At 39.1% G+C, this 22,675-nt stretch overlaps 1 protein-coding gene across 3 annotated transcripts in view; it reads right to left on the bottom strand.

The window, feature by feature from the left end:
- The window catches only part of UBE2K (ubiquitin conjugating enzyme E2 K), a 79,040-nt gene extending 70,144 nt beyond the window's left edge, over nucleotides 1-8,896 (bottom strand). The window contains exon 1 of one of the 3 annotated variants that reach the window (XM_067735750.1): nucleotides 8,621-8,896. In XM_067735750.1, the coding sequence (XP_067591851.1) occupies nucleotides 8,621-8,683 (63 nt within the window). In that variant the 5' untranslated portion in view covers nucleotides 8,684-8,896. The remainder of the gene's footprint in view (nucleotides 1-8,620) is intronic. The other 2 variants (XM_067735752.1, XM_067735751.1) reach the window with 2 other exon arrangements.
- Nucleotides 8,897-22,675: the final 13,779 nt, after the last annotated feature.

The raw sequence follows: 22,675 nt of genomic DNA, 5'->3' as shown, positions 1-22,675 counted from the left end.
AAATATTTTTTAAAAATACAATGAAAAGTTTTATGGGGCTTCCCTGGTGGCGCAGTGGTTGGGAGTCCGCCTGCCGATGCGGCGGACACGGGTTCGTGCCCCGGTCCAGGAAGATCCCACATGCCGCAAAGCGGCTGGGCCCGTCAGCCATGGCTGCTAAGCCTGCGCGTCCGGAGCCTGTGCTCCGCGATGGGAGAGGCCACAACAGTGAGAGGCCCGCGTACGGCAAAAAAAAAAAAAAAAAAAAAAGGGTAAGGAATGCAAACACTAATTTTACAAAAGAAAGCCTTATGGCCAATAAACACAAAAACATGCTTAATATCTCTACTGACAAGGAAAATGAAAATTAAAATAAGCTATCATTTCATATCCATCAGACTGACAAAAATCTAAACCTTCCAAATGTCAGGTCCCTAGAATTCTTACTTACTTCTAGAGCAAGTGTAAATTGATACAATCATTGGGAGAATAATGATGCAATATCAAGTCATGTAGAAGATGCAAATACACTCAGATCCTGAAAGTCTACTTCCTATAAAACCCTTATGTGCCCAAGAAAACAACTATAATAATGTTCAATGCATCCTTTTTTATAATCTCTAAAAGTTGGAACTATGCGCCATCAATAAGAGAATGAATTTTTAAAACTGTGACACGAAATACTCTACATAGTAGACCCTTGAACAACGAGGCGGGTTAGGGATACCGACCCCCTGCTCAGACAAAAATCCAAGTATAACTTATAGTTGGCCCTCCATATACCCAGTTCCTCCACATCTTCACATTCAATCAACAGTGGATTGTGTAGTACTGCAGTATTTACTATGGAAAAAAATCCGCATATAAATAGATTCATGCAGTTCAAACCCATGTTGGTCAAGGGTCAACTGTAGTTTAAAACTGAAGAACTAAAAAAAAATAAATTTAAAAAAATAAAATTGAAGAACTAGAGCATATGCATCGTCACAGATAAATCTCAAAAAACAACGCTGAGAAGAAAAGTTGCAGGAGATGTAGAATATTATAAACCATCTATGAAAAAAATTTTTTTTAAGTTTAAAATACTAAAAAGTGATTTTACACTCAAAAATACTGTGTTTATCAATAGTAAAAACAAAAATATGAATGGGGGGATATACTCAACCCCAGCATAGTGGTTACTTAAAGAAGGAAAGAGAACAGAATGAGCTTTGTCTGTATGTTTTGTTTTATTTCTTGGGGAGGTGGAGGAAGGGCTAAACCCAGTATGAGTTAAGATCTATTAAATCTGGACCATGGATATAAAGGTGTTCATATATTATTTCTTAACTTCTAAGTCTAAAATATAATTTTTTTAAACATCTTTAAAGATAATGGATAGGAAGCAAGCAGCAGATATGATTATACTCTATTCTTTCCACCATAACCAGTAAACAGAGTCAGAGACCTGGTTTTAAACCCCTGTTCCACCAAGTTACTCGACACTAAGGAAACTTACTTTCTTCAGAGCTGCAACTTTCTAATCCATAAAACAAGAATAACACCCATCTCATAAGGCTGTGATATATATAAAATATCGGATAGTAGACATTCAACTACAGGTAGTTACTGTTTTAAATTTGCAGTAAAGGCACTTCCCTGGTGGTCCAGTGGGTAAGACTCCATGCTCCCAGTGCAGGGGGCCCGGGTTCAATCCCTGGCCGGGGAACTAGATCCCGCATGCATGCCACAACTAAGTAGTCCACATGCCGCAACTAAAGATGACGTGCCACAACTAAGACCCGGAGCAGCCAAAATAAATAAATAAATGTTAAATTTGCAGTAAAAGTAAAGAACTAAGGGAGGAAAAGGACAAGGGTTTTGAATGAAATGAACTTGTCTCACCTTTTCAGAATTACATAACAGAACATACGACAGATGTCACATGGATGTGACCACGACTTTCTAGTTTCCAAGACCCAACTTTAAAATAGGGATTTTACAAAGGAATTCAAGATTACACACCAGAGGATTAGCATATGGATTCCATGGTCCAGTTAAAGGAGACCAGAGCCATGTCAAGAAGTCCAAAATAATCCCATTACTCCATATTACATGAAAGGCTCCCAAATAATTTACTTCTTTTTCACTCAGAAAGGTCATTTTAACACAAACTTCTCTCCAATTTATAACTGTCTCCTAAAGAAAGACTAACCAACATCTTCAGAACAAAGCCCACATACATTCTTTTGTATTCCCCTTGGCCACCAGCCCCCAAAGGTTATTTGCACACAAAGAAACAATATCAGAAGTACTAAAGTCCCTCATCATGCTATTAAGCCTTTTCTGGAGGCAAATTCCCGTAGAGCTATCACTAAACCATTGAAGGAAACCTTTATGGTCCAAGGACAACAATAAGCAGAGTATGAAAGTACAGTTAATTTTGACATCTTAGCAGCTATCCATTTACTGAATGTTCCAAGCACTGCTCTAAGCACTGTAAAGCCTCTCTTGATCTCCCTATTTACAGATAAGAAAGCTGAAACAGTCAGTGCTGTAGGTATTAAGCAGAAAAGCCAGGACTGAACGCTGATCTAATTCCAAAGCCCACACTCTTAATCACTAAGCTAAACTCACTACATCATGCTTGGGGAAGTAAGTATCTCTGCCTCCTGGCAGACTTTTCTCACAGTAAGAGAGAAAAGCAAAATATATTTAAATACAATACTCAATATTGAACTGTCACCCACTGTTGTACTTAGTTTTATTAGCATTCAGCTTTTATATTGTTTATGAAAAGTATAGTCCCATAAAGCAACCATATATAATGGCTGGAATAAACTGGTATGCCAAAAGCTTGGGTGAAGTTCACCATTAACCAGATCTGAGTCACTGAGCAACAATCAATCTCTCTAGGCCTCAGTTTCCTGATCTTATAGATGAAGTTTTTGACCTAGATCTAAGGTCTCTTTCAACTTTAACATTCAACACATTTTCTAAGACACTGTTAATGCATGCTTTGAACAAAGACTTTGAAAGTCATCTTTTGAAAACCTTTAAAATGAAATCATATAGTATATGCTCTTATGTCTCTCCTTTTACTCAAATATACTCAAAGCAAAAAACAAAAAAACATACTCAGGGCTTCCCTGGTGGCGCAGTGGTTGAGAATCCGCCTACCGATGCAGGGGACGCGGGTTCGTGCCCCGGTCCGGGAGGATCCCACATGCCGCGGAGCGGCTGGGCCCATGAGCCATGGCCGCTGAGCCTGCGCGTCCGGAGCCTGTGCTCCGCAACGGGAGAGGCCACAACAGTGAGAGGCCCGCGTACCGCAAAAACAAAAACAAAAAAAACAAAAACAAAATACTCAAAGTTAGTCTGTGCTATTAAAAACCAAGAAAATGACTGGAAAGGGGTGGGGTGTGGGGATTCTGATGGTGCTGGTAATATTAATATTCTGTTTGTTTTGGGTGCTGGTCACACTTTATTGTATGTACTTTGTATATTACCATTTATTATTTTGATATGAAAAAGGTGGTTTTTTTCTCCAAAGAAAACTTATGTGTTCTAATTCCACAACTATGTTTGTGTATATCAGAGCTGTGTAACCTTTTTGTTATAAATATATAAATGTGGTGCTTTGTGACCACCTAGAGGGGTGGGATAGGGAGGGTGGGAGGGAGACACAAGACGGAGGAGATATGGGGTATATGTATATATATAGCTGATTCACTTTGTTATAAAGCAGAAACTAACACACCACTGTAAAGCAACTATACTCCAATAAACATGTTAAAATAAATATATAAATATATATATATTTATATATACACACATATATATAAAAATGTGTTTCTTGCCTAATTTTGTCCATAACCCTGCTCCCTAGTTCCAGTTCAGGCATCTACAGAAGAGATCATTTACTTGTAAATTACAGTATTCCTGTAATTCCTTTATGACTGTCTCCTGAAATTCGAAGTCAGTCTTAACTTTCCTTTGGAACCTAGCTCAAGAACCTCCCTACATACACATACCCTCAGAACTCCCATAGCATTGATTTTTTGCATCTAACATTTTTATCTTCCTCCAACCAGGTAAGTCTTTTAGGGCTGTTGTCAATATGCTCAATAACTGCTGATAACATATTTACTGAGAAATAAGAATATATATTCTTTACAAAGGGGTGACCTGCAAAGGGATCCCAAATGCATCTAACTCTGTGCCTGACAGAGATCAAAGCCTTTATAATAACCAAAAAAAAAAAGAGAGAGAGAGAAGAGAAATGCACCCCAAAGAGTATTACTTGGACAGGCTTTTTGTTGTTTTTTTTTTTACCTCAAATCTATAACACTTTCCTTGCTCAACCTACACCCAGAACCTCTTAAGGCACACTATCTAAATAAGTTAAACTGATCTATAATTTACATAACTGTAAAAACATACCACTTTTCTATTAGTAAAAAACTGTTCAAATTCTGGTAACATTAGTTTATAGCAGGAAATTTCAGCTTTTTCCTTACATCAAAAAGGAAAACGTTTAAAAGAAAATGATGATAATTAATTGATAAGGGTCAAAGTCTTAAAACAAAAACAGAACATTCAAACCTAGTAGAGCCATGCTATATAATTTTTTGTACCTTTACTTCCCATTCATTCAACTTTTAAGAAATTATACTACACATCCTACCTAGTTAACAGTCTTAAATGTTCTTCTAAAGAGTTTTGTCTACAGCAGTGGTTCTCAGCATTTGGCAAAGTCTGGAGACATTTTTAGTTGATATGACTGGCAGGGAGAGGGTAGGGAGGTGGAGGGAGGATTGCCTGTGCTATTGGCATCTAGTGCTATTAGTCAGGGATAGTGCTAAACATCCTACAATGCACAGGAGAACCACCCACAACAAAGAATTCATTATCTGCCCCACATAGTGCCAAGGTTGCATGGTCTATAGAAATCAAGAGACTTTCTTCTAAAGATTTGCAACTAGTTCTACACAGAATAATCAAATAAATAAAATTTAAAATAAAAGATACAAAAATCCATTTAAATACTTAAGGAAAACGTATACAATAGTAGTTTTCATGAAACCAATTTGTTAATGCCATAGATTTAAATATTCCCTATGAGAATCCTAGAAAATCCTAGCTAGCAAAGTGCAGCTACAATATGAAAAAAACTACAGGTACCATACAGCACAAGAACAAGCAAGAGTATGTGCACTGATTTAAGGGCATTTTACTTCACTGAACATCAAATTTAAAAATATTTTCCATATTGAAATGCAAGTAAACCTTTAATTACAGGTAACACTTATTTTAATGTTTAAACTAACAAATTAGGTTGTGTTTAAATCCTTTAATCAGTAATACAAACCAGGTTCAATTATTTTTAAATAATTAAAAGTATGCCTACCTTTGGCAAGTCATGACAGCATAGTACAATATAAACACAAGCAGACTTAGATCTACATCTCAAAGCTACACATTTGCGGACAAATAATTTAACTTCTCTGAATCTCAATTTTCTCATCTAAGAAATAAGAAATCTAATTCAAAGACCTGTTCTTGAGAATTAGCAATAATGTATATAAACAAATGGAACTGAGAGCTCCTCTACAAATGGTGGTTAATTGTTAATACCAATAATAATTGATAGTAAATAATAATACAACCTATGAATACAGATTATAGTTTTATTCTATCCTCATAAGCAACAACTCATTTATGTAATTCAACTCAAAAAATAACCATAAAATGTAATTTAAATCAATTTTCCATGCCTAGCAACTTTGAAACATTACTTAAAATTCACACTCAGATTTAAATAAACCTGACACATAAAGGACAGACTTCCAAACAGTTTCAGGAAAAAAGGCCTACATGGTTTATTTATTTTGAGTAAATAAAGTATTAGCATGACTCAAAATTCAAAAGGGATCTTTTGATGCCTGTTGCCCAAGACACCCAATGACAGAGAAGCAATCAATGTTACCAATTTCTCATTAATCCTTTCACCTATACAGACAAATACACCTATTCTCCCACTTCTGATACAAAGGGTGGCCTCCTCCCACTATTCTGCACTGTGCTTTTCACATTTAATTTATCTTGGAGGCTGTATTTTAACTAACAACACGCTCCAACAGTGGCCACTTACAACTTCTTATGGCCCGAATTCAGCAAATGTCAGCTATCTTTACTAAGGCACTTAAAAGGGGAAAAAAAAAATCCTTAAAATCAATCAGGAGTCTTAGTAAACACAAGCATATGAAATAAACTTTGGTAAAATGGAGATTTACATGAGGAAATACTTGATTAATTGACCAGCCACTCAAATACTGCATTTACCTACATAAAAAGGAAACACGTGGACGGTACTACAAGTTCTTCAATGAGTTGAAAATAATCAACATAATCCACTTATAGAACTGGACCTAGTAAAATATCAATTAAATAAAATATTGGCGAAAATAAAGCTATTTACTGGTTATATATTCCAATATCTGACCCTTTCCTAAATGTTCTTTTCACTTACTTTCTGGAATAAGTTTCATTCCAGATTTATAAAGGTACTGTCCTTAAAAAAATAAATTTTCCTGTTTGTATTTTCTGTTTTCTTCCTCTGAAACACTATGTCACTTGAAGCAAGGCTTCATCATCCCTCACTCAATATAGAGCTGTATTATTTTAACAATATGTATTACTATAGCAATACAAGATTTCTTTTAAGCATCAATTTAAGTACTAAGAATATCATGGTGAAAAGTCAACTCACATAATGCAGAGACTATATGAATTATAAGAGCAGTAACTTACCACTTTTAATTAATAGAAAATAACGCATTAAAGTCTTATATTAAGTGTCAGCCTTGTACAACCGTATCATAGAAGAAATGTTTTAGGCTACTGGCAACAATATTAGCTGCAAACTTTCATTAGGAAGATATATGTCAACTGTCCTGGAATATATTTTCTTATTAGAGAAAAACTTAGAATCACTGTTTCACTGTATATCAGTACAGGCATTTACGACTCTTTTTCTGCACTGTACCACAAAAATACAAAGTCATCCTTCCATTCAGAGTTTTGGCACTTGAACAAATAGAGGTCAGAGTACATACACATGCTCTGTAAAACCAATCATTACTTATATACTATTACATTCAGTAAATCTGCTAGGATTTGGCATTTTTAAATAATTTTAAAGAATTTTCTCCATGTCTAACTGGAAAAATACATAATCACTTTAGACTCCAATAAAGTTCAACTGCTATCAGACTTACGTTAATAACTCATCACATACTTAAAATGCTGAATTTCACAAATCATTAAGATTAAAGTACCAATGTAAGAGTAAAATACAAATAGCAATAATACATCCAATAATGATATGTGACATCTTGAAAATAACCAGTCAGTATTTTTAAACTCCCTTTGTTGAATCCAAGGAGGAAAACAACCTAGCATTCTTCTTGATTTGGGTATGAAAAAAAAACTGTACTGATTCGTTCATAATTTTGAGTCAAATTACTAAAACACTTTAAATATCTTACATTAATAAGTGCGGCTAATACAAGAGTATCTAAAATTTCCAAAGGACTCAAGAGCAAGTTAAGACAAAAATTTTTTAATCATTTCAGATATAAATATGTTGGGATAAACCTACTTACTTAAAAAGGAAATATAACAATGTATTAATCTGCTGAAACCTCATGTTTTTTAATAGGGATGTTCTTCAAAAGTAAGAATCAAGTTAACTATGAGGGACATCATAATGACAACTATGAGGGACATCATAGTGAAGTTTCATGGCACAACACAACAGTGTCACAGAGGCACTGTCTTGGGACACTCTGTAACTTGTAGACAGTATTTTGAAATAAGCTTCTCGTACACTCCATTATTTTATCCTAATCCTAGCTAAAAATATTTAAATGCCTTTAATACACCAAACAACTTGCCTTTACCCAGTCAAAAAGCTTTAGATGTCAATCGAAAAGAGGCCTAGATGTCGGGGTAAGTAGAAATGAGATAACGGTCTAATATGGAATTAATTTCCTATCTCAGGTGAAAATTCCCTTATCCCTCCCCCCACTCAAAGAAGACAGCACCCCATTATGCCTTCTCTTCTCTCCCAATACCGAACTGAGAGGGAGTAACTCTGAACGTCCTTCTTTCATCAATACCTAAGGACTCGGGACCGTGGCGGCCAGACTAGTTATAACCCAGAATACCCTTAAAAAGAGTGGGCCTTTGGGCAGCGCGGCTCTCCGGATCCAGTTACCACCTTTCCCCTTCCCCCAGCCCACTTCCCGGGCTTTCTCAGGCTCGGCCTGCTCCCTCCCCACCCTACAGCCACACTTCCAGCTGTTGCCACTGCCTTGGGGCTCTCTAGAGCTCACACCCCGCCGATAAGCGCCCCTCCTCCATCCGCCCCCCTAGCCGTATTCCTCCCCAAACCACCCGCCCGCGAGACCGTCCATCCCAGGGCCCTGGGAGGGGAGGGGAAAACGGCGGAAGGAGGGGGAGACTGCTGCTTCCCCACAAGCAGAAGGGTGGCAGCAAAGCAGGCCACCCGGGGGTTACCAGGGATATTGGGGTCGCCACTGGAAGGGCCCTCCCGCCCTGGGCTGAGGTGGGGGACGTCCGGGAGTTCATTTCTGACCTCCTCGCTCTTCAGCACCTCCTTGAACTCCCGCTTGATTCGCTGCACCGCGATGTTGGCCATGTCTCCGCCCGCAGCTGATTCGTACCCGCCTCCTCCGCCACCGTTACGACCACCGCCACCGCCGCCACCTCTTCCTCCACCGCCTCCTCCCTCTGCGAGTCACACCGGTGCACACGAACGCGGCCAACGCCACCCCTGCCGCCGCGCTCTCCTGAGCGTGGAATCACCTCCGCGCCCGGCCACCAAAATGGCGCCGGGTCCGCGCATGCGCACGACGCTGACCCGGCCGGGCGGCGCAGCCGCTGCCGTCGTAGCCCCTTACGCCACAGTCGCGAACCCGCGCCGCGCTGCGCCGCGCCTCGCGTCTCTGCCCGAGCTGCGGCCGCGTGGCTCCGCCCTGCCGGCGTTTGGGGCCAGGAGGGTGCGGCTTCTGCGCCGGCCGGCGCTACCCAGGCCTCCCCGGTCTTCTCCGGCGCCTCCTCCTCCGTACGAACCAATGTGATATGGTCGAGGCTTCCAGAATTTAGCCTCTAACCGAAGGTTCGAATCCAACCTGACCGGTTCAAGCGGCCCCGCTCGGCTCAGAGCGTCGCCCTGACTCAGCCAGACCCAGAACCCACGGGATTAATGTAGTCGTGTGTGTCTAGTGTCTGAAAACACTGTCCCGGAACTCAGTCCGGCCCATTTTCTATTGGTAAAGAAAATCTACTGCGGTTCGTTTTTGTTCTGAAGCCATTATAATACTGTTACTACAATCATCCCAGGATCTTTCCAGGTATAACAAATCATTAAATTAAGTATGGTCATTGTTGGGTCTCAGTTGTATCTAAGACCGCTTACTCCACAGAGATGCCTGAGAGTTCAGAAGCCGGATGTTGATCTTTGACCTACTTAGATAATTGATGTCAAGCCGTGGAACTAAAACCATAGTTTTTAAACTTGAATGTACATCAGAATCCCTGGAGAGCTTGTTTAAAAACAAAAAAAAAAGATTGCTGGAGTGTAGTGTGGGCCTAATAATTTGCATTTTTAACAAGTTCCCAGGTGCTTCTGCTCCTGCTGCTGGTCCAGGGACCACACTATGAGAACCACTGAACTAAGCCCTGTAAAAATAGTTTATAAAGTGAACAATGGAGAAATAGTTGCTTCTTGGGGACGAAGGGCAGCTTCTGTAAGCCTAGGGTCTACAACAGTGTCTGGAGCTAGTAGGCAGTCAATAAATATTGAATGAATAAATGAGTAAAGATAAGAGTAAAATGTTTTAAGTGGAAAGTAAATTTGAAAGTGGTTGCTAGGGCTTCCAGTAACTAATATGGTTTTGATGCTGAGGGATGCTTTGAATAGAGAACATTTTGTAATAAGTAATAACGTTTATTTAGAAGTTTATATTTCTTGCATTTCTTTCACCTAACCAATCAGTAAAGTGTCCTATTAGAAGAATATCATAAATACACCGTCTTAGCAAAAAGTACCAAAATTGTGGCAGTAGAAAAGAAAATAGCCACTGGGGGGTGAATCATTCAGTGGAGGCACATGGCAAAAAAGAATTTATTGAACTCCTGCCGCGGGAACCAAGAGAGGATTTTAAATTCCAGCTCTCCTCCATACCAGCTCTCTCGGCCAAACTTGGTTTCCTCTTCTGCAAAATAAGGAAGCTGGATGAGATGATCTCTTTCAAGTTTTAAGAGTTTAGAAATCTAAAACATCATCTCGAAACATTCCCGTAAATGGACTAATTAACTGTAAAACCCTTCCAGCAGAGCCCCCTAGTGGTCCTAACAGGAACCGACTATACATGTGGGTCATGGCCCAATAAATTATTGGTGTAATGTATAAATCATGCAATGCTATGTGAATTTGTGCTAGTACATTAAAAATAGTAATTTCGAAGTGTGCAAAAATTTTTTGAATACTTTACATTTATCACCTTCATTCAGTCCCCAGTATTAATCTTGGAACTTCAAAGAAATTTACAAGACTCAAATCACTGGGAGACTAATTAGAAGGGTATGCTAATTTCTTTGGGGAAGAGAGGTTTGGTAATTTTTAAATGCACATAATCATTGGTCCTGAAATTCCACTTTCAGTCCATTTTTACAGTCCTTCCAGAGAATGAGGCAACTGCATATAAACTGACCTGAGACAATCCTCAAAATACATTCTAAGGGAAAAAGAGCATTATGCTAAAAGCAATGTGGTATCCTGGATTGGACCCTAGAACCACAAGGACATAATTAGTGAAATCTGAATAAATTCTGTAATTTAGTTAGTAGTATTGTAGCAATGTTAATTTCCTAGTTTTGACATGGTACTATGATTGTGTAAGATTCTAACAGTAGTAGAAGTGAGTAGAGTATACAAGATTCTCTAAAATTTTCTGTAAATACAAAATTATTCCAAAAGAAAAATTTTATTTAAAAAAACCACTATTCAGTCCAGATTGTGTGTAGTATACCACAAAGTATGTGATGGAAGAAAGGAATATGCTTGTGAATCCATAAAATATCACTGGAAAAATACATCAGAAACTGACAGCATCATTGTAAAACAACTATACCCCAATGAAAATAAATAAATAAATAAAATAAAAATGTACAGAACATTAAAAAGAAAAAAAGAGAAACTGACAGCAGTGGTTATCTCTGAGAAAACAGCTTAAGTTCCTTGGGGAAGGCAAAGTGGGAGACTTTTCATCATGTATCCCATTGTAAATTTTACCTGTTCAAAACTAATTTTTAAAAAATGAGTTTCCAGTAATGCAGATTATAAGCTCTTCACTATTATGATCTAGTTCTGATTGCTTACTTCATTACATAATAAATTAAACAAATAATTATTGAATGCCTACTATGTGCCAGGCATAATCTAAGCCCTGGAGGCATACTAGTGAACAAGACCAAAAAAACCCTCGAATCGTAAAAGGATTTGCATTCTAGCAAGGATAAGGAAAAATTCATCTCAAAGTATAGTCTGAAGGCACCTGGGGGGCCCCTGAGATGTCTTCAGGAGTCAATGTGCAATGCCCAAACTATTATCATAATAAAACTAAGATATTATTTACCTTTTTACTGTGTTGACATATGCACTGATGATGTAGAAGCAGTAGTGTGCAAAAAATTACTAGTAATAATTTTACTAATGCTATACACTCACTATTTGAAAATGCCAGTTTCACTTTAGAATGTCTTCAGTGAAGCAATAGAATTTTTTAAATTTATTTTTTTTTTTGACTGCGTTGGGTCTTCATTGCTGCGCGCAGGCTTTCTCTAGTTGTGGCGAGCGGGGACTACCCTTCATTGCGGTGCGTGGGCTTCTCATTGCAGTGGCTTCTCGGAGCACGGGCTCTAGGCACGCGGCCTTCATTAGTTGTGGCGCATAGGCTCAGGCTCTAGAGCGCAGGCTCAGTAGTCTTGGCGCACTGGCATAGTTGCTCTGCCGCATGTGGGATCTTCCCAGTCCAGGGCTCGAACCCATGTCCCCTGCATTGGCAGGCGGATTCTTAACCACTGCACCACCAGGGATGCCCCAGAAATTATTTTATTAAACTTCAACTTTAAAGTACATGTCAATATTCTATATGATACATGGGAAAGGTACATAAAGGACTTCTGCATACCAAAGTTCATAGTAAAGCACTTGTGCAAATGGTTGCGTTGCAAGCTGAACTTAGCCACTTTTTTCATGGAACACCATTTTTACTTAAAATAATGATTGAGACAAACTATGTTTATTAAGAGTTGGGTATTTGGCAGGCGTTTTATCAAAAATGAACAAGGTAAGCCTATCATTCAAGGAAAACAACTGGCAGAATTTGTTGAAATGATAAAATTCAAGCTTTCAACTGAAAATTAGAGGGGTTTTTTTTTAACCCATAAGAAAACTTTTTAATATGCGTCTTATTTTTTAACAAATTATATACAGGAAGTTCTACACATATAATGTATGTACATTATAAACCACACAGATATTTTTTAAATGATACAAAGGCAAATAGGTTCTAATATTTTCTTTTCCTAACTCCTAAGGCTTAGAAAATTAGAGTTTTAGAAAACATATCTGCCACTGTGACTTGACAGCTTCCCAATATGCTTAAAGACCTTTCTGATTAAGTTGGGTGATATTAATAAATGTGATTGCTAGAAATTATGCAATGAAGTATGTCAACGTTTGGAAGCTCTGCATAAGTTAGTGAGGCAATAGTTTCCAAATGACCAATGCATGATGTCACAAAATCATGCATGGGTAAAACATCCATTCAAGGATCAAGACAGACCAATGGATTTTAATGTAACAGAATACAAAAAGTTCATTCATAACATTTCAGATTCCATATTGCACCTAACCTTTGAGAAACTACCATTTGCCTAGATTTAGTTATCTGAAAAAAGTTATTAAAATATTCTTTCCCTTTCCAACTACGTATCTGCGTGAGGCTGGATTTTCTTCATGTACTTCAACCAAAACAACATGTGCAACATATTGAATGCAAAGACATACATGAAAATCCAGCTGTGTTCTATTAAGCCAGGCATTAAAGAGATTTTGTTTGGGAAATATAGTTATTTTTCACTGAAGTTATACTATTTATATAAGCATGTATGGATTTTATTATAGTTATTAATAAATGTTTCAATAACTTCTCAGTTTTAATTTCTAACACAATGTTGTTTAACCCACATAAACAAATGCTTTTTGGAATCCTCAATATTTTTGAAGAGTGTAAAGGAGAACATCTGAGTATACCGTGCTGCTTAAGCATGAGATTTAGATCTGCTTAAGCATTTAGATTTAGATCTAGATTTAGATCTAAAAAGTTTGTTTTTGCTGAGTTCATGAATTCCTTTCTGTCCTCTAAACCAGAGGCCTCTCTTTTAGAGCCTAGAATCACTGGAGCCCCAATGCAAAACTCCCAATCCTCCAGAAGCTACTCTTCAAAATCCTCTTCCTCTGGTTGTCTCAAAGGCCATGAACTAGTCAACATGGGACTTCCTGCTAATTAAAATCCACAACTAGCTTCTACCTACTCAGCCCCTCAATTATGTCAATTATTTTTTTTTAATATTTATTTATTTGGTTGCGCTAGGTCTTAGTTGCGGCACTCTGGTTCCTCGTTGCCACATGCGGGATCTGGTTCCCTGACCAGGGATCAAACCTGGACCCCCTGCATTGAGAGCATGGAGTCTTAACCACTGGACCACCAGGGAAGTCCCACTTATGTCAATCATTTATCTTTCATTTAGAATACAGATTTTCACAAATCATATAAGCCTCATCAAATTGGCCAGATATTCTTTGTTTGCTCCTCCAAATCCACTCTCCAATGTTTTCTACTTTGTGTGCCTAGATGCTGGAAGTATGGGCTACCAAGTAGCTGTTACATGTAGAAAGCTTTCTTACCATCTGGATTCCAGTTGAGCATGGCCAGTGGAAGGCTCTGGCAGGAGATGAAGCCAAGGGTTAACAATGCTACCTTTCCCTACCAAAGCCCGCAGTTCTGATAGCTCTTTCCTTCAACTGCAGCTACAGCTACTGCTATAGCTCTTTCAAGATCCCAGTAATCATGCTCCCCTATCCTTTCAAGCCTGGAGGTGCCAAGAGCTCCCTGCTGTTGTTAGCCTTTGCCAGCTTCCTTTAACTTTTGTAAACAGTCTCTTCTTTTTTTTTTTTTCTTTTGCAGTACGCGGGCCTCTCACTGTTGTGCCCTCTCCCGTTGCGGAGCACAGGCTCCAGACGCACAGGCTCAGCGGCCATGGCTCACAGGCCCAGCCGTTCTGAGCCATGTGGGATCTTCCCGGACCGGGGCACGAACCCGTGTCCCCTGCATCGGCAGGCAGACTCTCAACCACTGCGCCACCACGGAAGCCCCATGTAAACAGTCTCTTAACAAACCCTTCTCAATATCCACCGGCTTCCAGCCAGGATCCTGTCTAATACACCAAGGTAAAACCGTAAGTTCTTACTCTCCTGGATGTTGTTATTATTGAGAAAAATTGCCTGTTGATCTCTCCTGCTCTACAGCCTCTACATCAGGATTACTTAGAGGAGCTCAGAGTTATAGCTTTCCCCACTAAGGTGAAACTCTGAAGGGCCAACTGAGGTATTACCCTAAGAACAATAGATAAATATCTTTCCCTTTATTGGTGCTCCCTGTAGTGGCGATTCACACCGACTTCCACCTCTTTATAGCTCGGCATTTCAACTGTACGATCCTAGGGAGTGACTCCTTTCCAGGGTGAACAATCCAGCTTTATCTCTTTCCCTAGAGGCTTAGGGAAGCATATACAAAAGAATTCCCCCATACCCTCTGAAGTTAGCAAGCACCATGACTCAGACACTCTCGGGAGACCCTACAGTAACATAATGAAAATCATAATTGAAAGCAGCAGGAGACATATTTATCATATAAATATCTCAGCAAAAGCACTGTGCTCAGCATTTTTTTTAATTTTAAATTTTATTTTATTTATTTTTTTATACAGCAGGTTCTTATTAGTCATCAATTTTATACACATCAGTGTATACATGTCAATCCCAATTGCCCAATTCATCACACCACCATCCCCACCCCCCAGCAGCTTTCCCCCCTTGGTGTCCATACGTTTGTTCTCTACATCTGTGTCTCAACTTCTGCCCTGCAAACCGGTTCATCTGTACTGTTTTTCTAGGTTCCACATACATGCGTTAATATACGATATTTGTTTTTCTCTTTCTGACTTACTTCACTCTGTATGACAGTCTCTAGATCCACCCATGTCTCAACAAATGACCCAATTTCGTTCCTTTTTATGACTGAGTAATATTCCATTGTATATATGTACCACATCTTCCTTATTCATTCGTCTGTCAATGGGCATTTAGGTTGCTTCCATGACCTGGCTATTGTAAATAGTGCTGCAATGAACATTGGGGTGTATGCGTCATTTTGAATTATGGTTGTCCTAGGGTATATGCCCAGTAGTGGGATTGCTGGATCATATAGTAATCCTATTTTTAGTTTTTTAAGGAACCTCCATACTGTTCTCCATAGTGGCTGTATCAATTTACATTCCCACGAACAGTGCAAGAGGGTTCCCTTTTCTCCACACCCTCTCCAGCATTTGTTGTTTGTAAATTTTCTGATGATGCCCGTTCTAACTGGTGTGAGGTGATACCTCATTGTAGTTTTGATTTGCATTTCTCTAATAATTAGTGATGTTGAGCGGCTTTTCATGTGCTTCTTGGCCATCTGTAGGTCTTCTTTGGAGAAATGTCTGTTTAGGTCTTCTGCCCATTTTTGGTTTGGGTTGTTTGTTTCTTTAATATTGAGGTGCATGAGCTGTTTATATATTTTGGAGATTAATCCTTTGTCTGTTGATTCGTTTGCAAATATTTTCCCCCATTCTGAGGGTTGTCTTTTGGTCTTGTTTATGGTTTCCTTTGCTGTGCAAAAGCTTTGGAGTTTCATTAGGTCCCATTTGTATATTTTTGTTTTTATTTCCATTACTCTAGGAGGTGGATCAAAAAAGATCTTACTGTGATTTATGTCGAAGAGTGTTCTTCCTTTGTTTTCCTCTAAGAGTTTTATAGTGTCCGGTCTTACATTGAGGTCTTGAATCCATTTTTAGTTTATTTTTGTGTATGGTGTTAGGGAGTGTTCTAATTTCATTCTTTCACATGTAGCTTTCACATGTAGGTCCAGTTTTCCCAGCACCACTTATTGAAGAGACTGTCTTTTCTCCATTGTATATCCTTGCCTCCTTTGTCATAGATTAGTTGACCATAGGTGCGTGGGTTTATCTCTGGGCTTTCTATCTTGTTCCATTGATCTTTATTGCTGTTTTTGTGCCAGTACCATATTGTCTTGATTACTATAGCTTTGTAGTGTAGTCTGAAGTCAGGGGGTCTGATTCCTCCCACTCCGTTTTTTTCCCTCAAGACTTCTTGGGCTATTCAGGGTATTCTGTGTCTCCATACAAATTTTAAGATTTTTTGTTCTAGTTCTGTAAAAAATGCCATTGGTAATTTGATAGGGATTGCATTGAACCTGTAGATTGCTTTGGGTAGTATAGTCATTTTCACAATATTAATCCTTCCAATCCAAGAACATGGTATATCTCTCCATCTGTTGGTATCATCTTTAATTTCTTTCATCAGTGTCTTATAGTTTTCTGCATACAGGTCTTTTGTCTCCCTAGGTAGGTTTATTGCTAGGTATTTTATTCTTTTTGTTGCAGTGGTAAATGGGAGTGTTTCCTTAATTTCTCTTTCAGATTTTTCATCATTAGTGTATAGGAATGCGCGTGATTTCTGTGCATTAATTTTGTATTCTGCAACTTTACCAGATTCATTGATTAGCTCTAGTAGTTTTCTGGTGGCATCTTTAGGATTCTCTATGTATAGTATCATGTCATCTGCAAACAGTGACAGTTTTACTTCTTCTTTTCCAATTTGTATTCCTTTTATTTCTTTTTCTTCTCTGATTGCCGTGGCTAGGACTTCCAAAACTATGTTGAATAATAGTGGTGTGAATGGACCTCCTTGTCTCATTCCTGAGCTTAGAGGAAATGCTTTCAGTTTTTCACCATTGAGAATGATGTTGCTGTGGGTTTGTCATATATGGCCTTCATTATGTTGAGGTAGGTTCCCTCTATGCCCACTTTCTGGAGAGTTTTTTTTAATCATAAATGGGTGTTGAATTTTGTCAAAAGCTTTTTCTGCATCTATTGAGATGATCATATGGTATTTCTTCTTCAGTTTGTTAATATGGTGTATCACATTGATTGATTTGCGTATATTGAAGAATCCTTGCATCCCTGGGATAAATCCCACTTGATTATGGTGTGTGATCCTTTTAACGTGTTGTTGGATTCTGTTTGCTAGTATTTTGTGATTTTTGCATCTGTATTCATCAGTGCTATTGCTCTATAATTTTCTTTTTTTGTAGTATCCTTGTCTGGTTTTGGTATCAGGGTGATGGTGGCCTCATAGAATGAGTTTGGGAGTGTTCCTTCCTCCGCAAATTTTTGGAAGTGTTTGAGGAGGATGGGTGTTGGCTCTTCTCTAAATGTTTGATAGAATTCACGTGTGAAGCCATCTGGTCCTGGACTTTTGTTTGTTGGAAGATTTTTAATCACAATTTCAGTTTCATTACTTGTGATTGTTTTGTTCATATTTTCTATTTCTTCCTGGTTCAGTCTTGGAAGATGATACCTTTCTAAGAATTTGTCCATTTCTTCCAGGTTGTCACTTTATTGGCATAGAGTTGCTTGTAGTAGTCTTTTAGGATGCTTTGTATTTCTGCTGTGTCTGTTGTAACTTCTCCTTTGTCATTTCTAATTTTATTGATTTGAGTCCTCTTCCTCTTTTTCTTGATGAGTCTGGCTAAAGGTTTAGCAATTTTGTTTATCTTCTCAAAGAAACAGCTTTTAGTTTTATTGATCTTTGCTACTGTTTTCTTTGTTTCTATTTCATTTATTTCTGCTCTGATCTTTATGATTTCTTTCCTTCTGCTAACTTTGGGTTTTGTTTGTTCTTCTTTCTCTAGTTCCTTTAGGTGTAAGGTTAGATTGTTTATTTGAGATTTTTCCTGTTTCTTGAGGTAGGCTTGTATAGCTATAAACTTCCCTCTTAAAACTGCTTTTTGCTGCATCCCGTAGGTTTTGGATCATCGTGTTTTCATTGTCATTTGTCTCTAGGTATTTTTTGATTTCCTCTTTGATTTCTTCAGTGATCTCTTGGTTATTTAGTAACATATTGTTTAGCCTCCATGTGTTTGTGGGGTTTTTTATGTTTTTTCCCCTGTAATTCATTTCTAATCTCATAGCATTGTGGTCAGAAAAGATGCTTGATATGATTTCAATTTTCTTAAATTTACTGAGGCTTGATTTGTGACCCAAGATGTGATCTATCCTGGAGAATGTTTCGTGTGCACTTGAGAGGAAAGTGTAATCTGCTGGTTTTGGATGGAATGTCCTATAAATATCAATTAAATCTATCTGGTCTATTGTGTCACTTAAAGCTTGTGTTTCTGTATTAATTTTCTGTTTGGATGATCTGTCCATTGGTGTAAGTGAGGTGTTAAAGTCCCCCACTATTATTGTGTTACTGTCGATTTCCTCTTTTATAGCTGTTAGCAGTTGCCTTACGTATTGAGGTGCTCCTATGTTGGGTGCATATATATTTATAATTGTTACATCTTCTTGGATTGATCCCTTGATCATTATGTAGTGTCCTTCCTTGTCTCTTGTAACATTCTTTATTTTACCTGTTTTTTTTTTTTCTTTTTTTGCGGTACGTGGGCCTCTCACTATTGTGGCCTCTCCCGTTGCAGAGCACAGGCTCCGGACACACAGGCTCAGCGGCCATGGCTCACGGGCCCAGCCGCTCCGCGGCATGTGGGATTTTCCCAGACCAGGGCACGAACCCATGTCCCCTGCATTGGCAGGTGGACCCTCAACCACTGTGCCACCAGGGAAGCCCACATTCTTTATTTTAAAGTCTATTTTATCTGATATGAGTATTGCTACTCCAGTTTTCTTTTGATTTCCATTTGCATGAAATATCTCTTTCCATCCCCTCACTTTCAGTCTGTATGTGTCCCTAGGTCTGAAGTGGGTCTCTTGTAAACAGCATATATATGGGTCTTGTTTTTCTATCCATTAATGAAGCCTGTGTCTTTTGGTTGGAGCATTTAATCCATTCACGTTTAAGCTAATTATCGATATGCATGTTCCTATGACCATTTTCTTAATTGTTTTGGGTTTGTTTTTGTAGGTCCTTTTCTTCTTTTGTGTTTCCCACTTAGAGAAGTTCCTTTAGCATTTGTTGTAGAGCTGGTTTGGTGGTGCTGAATTCTCTTAGCTTTTGCTTGTCTGTAAAGCTTTTGATTTCTCCGTCGAATCTGAATGAGATCCTTGCTGGGTAGAGTAATCTTGGTTGTAGTTCTTCCCTTTCATCACTTTAAGTATATCATGCCACTCCCTTCTGGCTTGTATTGTTTCTGCTGAGAAATCAGCTGTTAACCTTATGGGAGTTCCCTTGTATGTTATTTGTTGTTTTTCCCTTGCTGCTTTCAATAATTTTTCTTTGTCTTTAATTTTTGCCAATTTGATTACTATGTGTCTCGGCATGTTTCTCCTTGGGTTTATCCTGTGTGGTACTCACTGCGCTTCCTGGACTTGGGTGGCTATTTCCTTTCCCATGTTAGGGAAGTTTTCGACTATAATCTTTTCAAATATTTTCTCTGGTCCTTTCTCTCTCTCTTCTCCTTCTGGGACCCCTAAAATGCGAATATTGTTGCGTTTAATGTTGTCGCAGAGGTCTCTTAGGCTGTCTTCATTTCTTTTCATTCTTTTTTCTTTATTCTGTTCCACAGCAGTGAATTCCACCATTCTGTCTTCCATGTCACTTATCCGTTCTTCTGCCTCAGTTACTCTGCTATTGATTCCTTCTAGTGTAGTTTTCATTTCAGTTATTGTATTGTTCATCTCTGTTTGTTTGTTCTTTAATTCTTCTAGGTCTTTGTTAAACATTTCTTGCATCATTTCAATCTTTGTCTCCATTCTTTTTCCGAGGTCTTGGATGATCTTCACTATCATTATTCTGAATTCTTTTTCTGGAAGGTTGCCTATCTCCCCTTCATTTAGTTGTTTTTCTGGGGTTTTATCTTGTTCCTTCATCTGGTACATAACCCTCTGCCTTTTCATCTTGTCTGTCTTTCTGTGAATGTGGTTTTTGTTCCACAGGCTGCAGGATTCTGTGCTCAGAATTTGATGCAACTACATTTTATTCTTTTTACAGTGATTTTGATGGGGACTTCCCCGGCAGTCCAATGGTTAAGACTCTGCGCATCCACTGCAGGGGGTGTAGGTTGGACCCCTGGTTGGGGTACTAAGATCATGCATGCTACACGGTGCAGCCAAAAAATAAAAATAAAGTCTTAATATAATTAATTTTAAAAAGTGATTTTGATGTGTTAACAGTAGTATGAGTTCTTATACATCTCTAACCTATTAGCATAACATTTTATTAAGTTGACATTAGGAAGGAAGTTAAAGAAAAAATAGTTTAAAGTAGCATTTTGTAACTTAGTATTCCACAGTTTTGTTTCTTTTTTGTTTGTTTGTTTTAATAAGTTTTTACATTTTTTAATATATATATTTTTTATTTTTATTTTTTGGCTGCGTCGAGTCTTCATTGAGGCATGCAGGATCTTTCCTTGCAGTGCACAGCCTCTTTCTTGCAGCACCACGCTTCTCTCTAGTTGTGGTGTGCACGTTTTCTCTTCTCTAGTTGTGGTGTGTGGGTTTTCTCTTCTCAAGTTGTGGCTCACGGGCTCCAGAGCACATGGGCTCTGTGGTTTGCAGCATGTGGGCTCTCTTGTTGAGGAGCACAAGCTTAGTAGTTGTGGCTTGCGGGCTTAGTTGCCCTGCGGCATGTGGGATCTTAGTTCCCCAACCGGGGATCGAACCCACGTACCCTGCATTGGATGGTGGATTTTTTACCACTGGACCACCAGGGAAGTCCCAGTATTCCACAGTTTTGTATTCTTGATTAAGGAAGCTACATTCTTACATTTCCCAAATGAAAAGTACAGGAAAGCACTTAGCTACTACAACAATTAGAGTTTCAAATATGTGTAGACTAGTATGTAGACTGAGCACACTTACTGCTAAATAGAATTATTTTTTAAAAACACAAAGCCTTATTCTTCACACTGTATAATTAGATTTTTAGATTTCTGTCATTTTATTTTATTTTTTAAATTAATTAATTTATTTTTGGCTGTGTTGGGTCCTTGTTTCTGTGTGAGGGCTTTCTCCAGTTGTGGTGAGCAGGGACCACTCTTCATCGCGGTGCACAGGCCTCTCACTGTCGCAGCCTATCTTGTTGCGGAGCACAGGCTCCAGACGCGCAGGCTCAGTAGTTGTGGCTCACGGGCCCAGTTGCTCTGCGGCATGTGGGATCTTCCCAGACCAGGGCTCGAACCCGTGTCCCCTGCATTGGCAGGCAGATTCTCAACAACTGCGCCACCAGGGAAGCCCCTTATTTTATTTTTTAAAATAAATTTATTTATTTATTTATTTTTGGCTGCATTGGGTCTTCGTTCCTGCCCGTGGGCTTTCTCTAGTTGCAGCGAGCGGGGGCTACTCTTCACTGCAGTGCACGGTTGTCTCGTTGTGGTGGCTTCTCTTTTTGTGGAGCACAGGCTCTAGGTACACAGGCTTCAGTATTTGTGGCTTGCGGGCTCTAGAGTGCAGGCTCAGTAGTTGTGGCCCATGGGCTTAGCTGCTCTGTGGCACGTGGGATCTTCCCAGACCAGGGCTCGAACCCATGTCCCCTGCCTTGGCAGATGGATTCTTATCCACTGCGCCGCCAGGGAAGTCCCAGATTTCTATACAGGTTCTTGCTAGGCTTCCTTGCAACCCCTCATCTCAGGCTTTTTTATTTTTTGAAATTTTTGTAAAATATACAAACATAAAATTTACTCTTACCCATTTTTTAAAAATATTTATTTGTTTTTATTTTTGGCTGTGTTGGGTCTTCATTGCTGTGCGCAGGCTTTCTCTAGTTGTGGCAAGCAGGGGGCTACTCTTTGTTGTGGTACACAGGCTTCTCATTGCCGTGGCTTCTCTTGTTGCAGAGCACAGGCTCTAGGCGTGTGGTTTTCAGTAATTGTGGCACACGGGCTCAGTAGTTGTGGCTCGCGGGCTCTGGAGCACAGGCTCAGTAGTTGTGGTGCAGGGGCTTAGTTGCTCCATGGCATGTGGGATCTTCCTGTGCCAGGGATCAAACCCATGTCCCCTGCTTTGGCAAGCGAATTCCTAACCACTGCACCACCAGGGAAGCCTTACTCTTACCCATTTTTAAGTGTGCTGTTCAGTGGCATTAAATACATTCACATTGTGTAACCATCACCACCATACATCTCTGGAACTTTTTCATCATCCCAAATTGAAACTGTACATCCATTAAAAAATAACTTTCCATTCCTCTCTTCTTGCAGCCGCCAGTAACCGTTATCCTACTTTCTGTATCTATGAACTTGACCATTCTAGGTATCTCATGTAAGTT

Source organism: Pseudorca crassidens, chromosome 4 (genome assembly GCF_039906515.1).
Source record: "Pseudorca crassidens isolate mPseCra1 chromosome 4, mPseCra1.hap1, whole genome shotgun sequence".
Lineage (NCBI taxonomy): Eukaryota > Metazoa > Chordata > Mammalia > Artiodactyla > Delphinidae > Pseudorca > Pseudorca crassidens.
The sequence above is the reverse complement of the archived record's forward strand: the minus strand, read 5'-3'. Positions and strand labels throughout refer to the sequence as shown.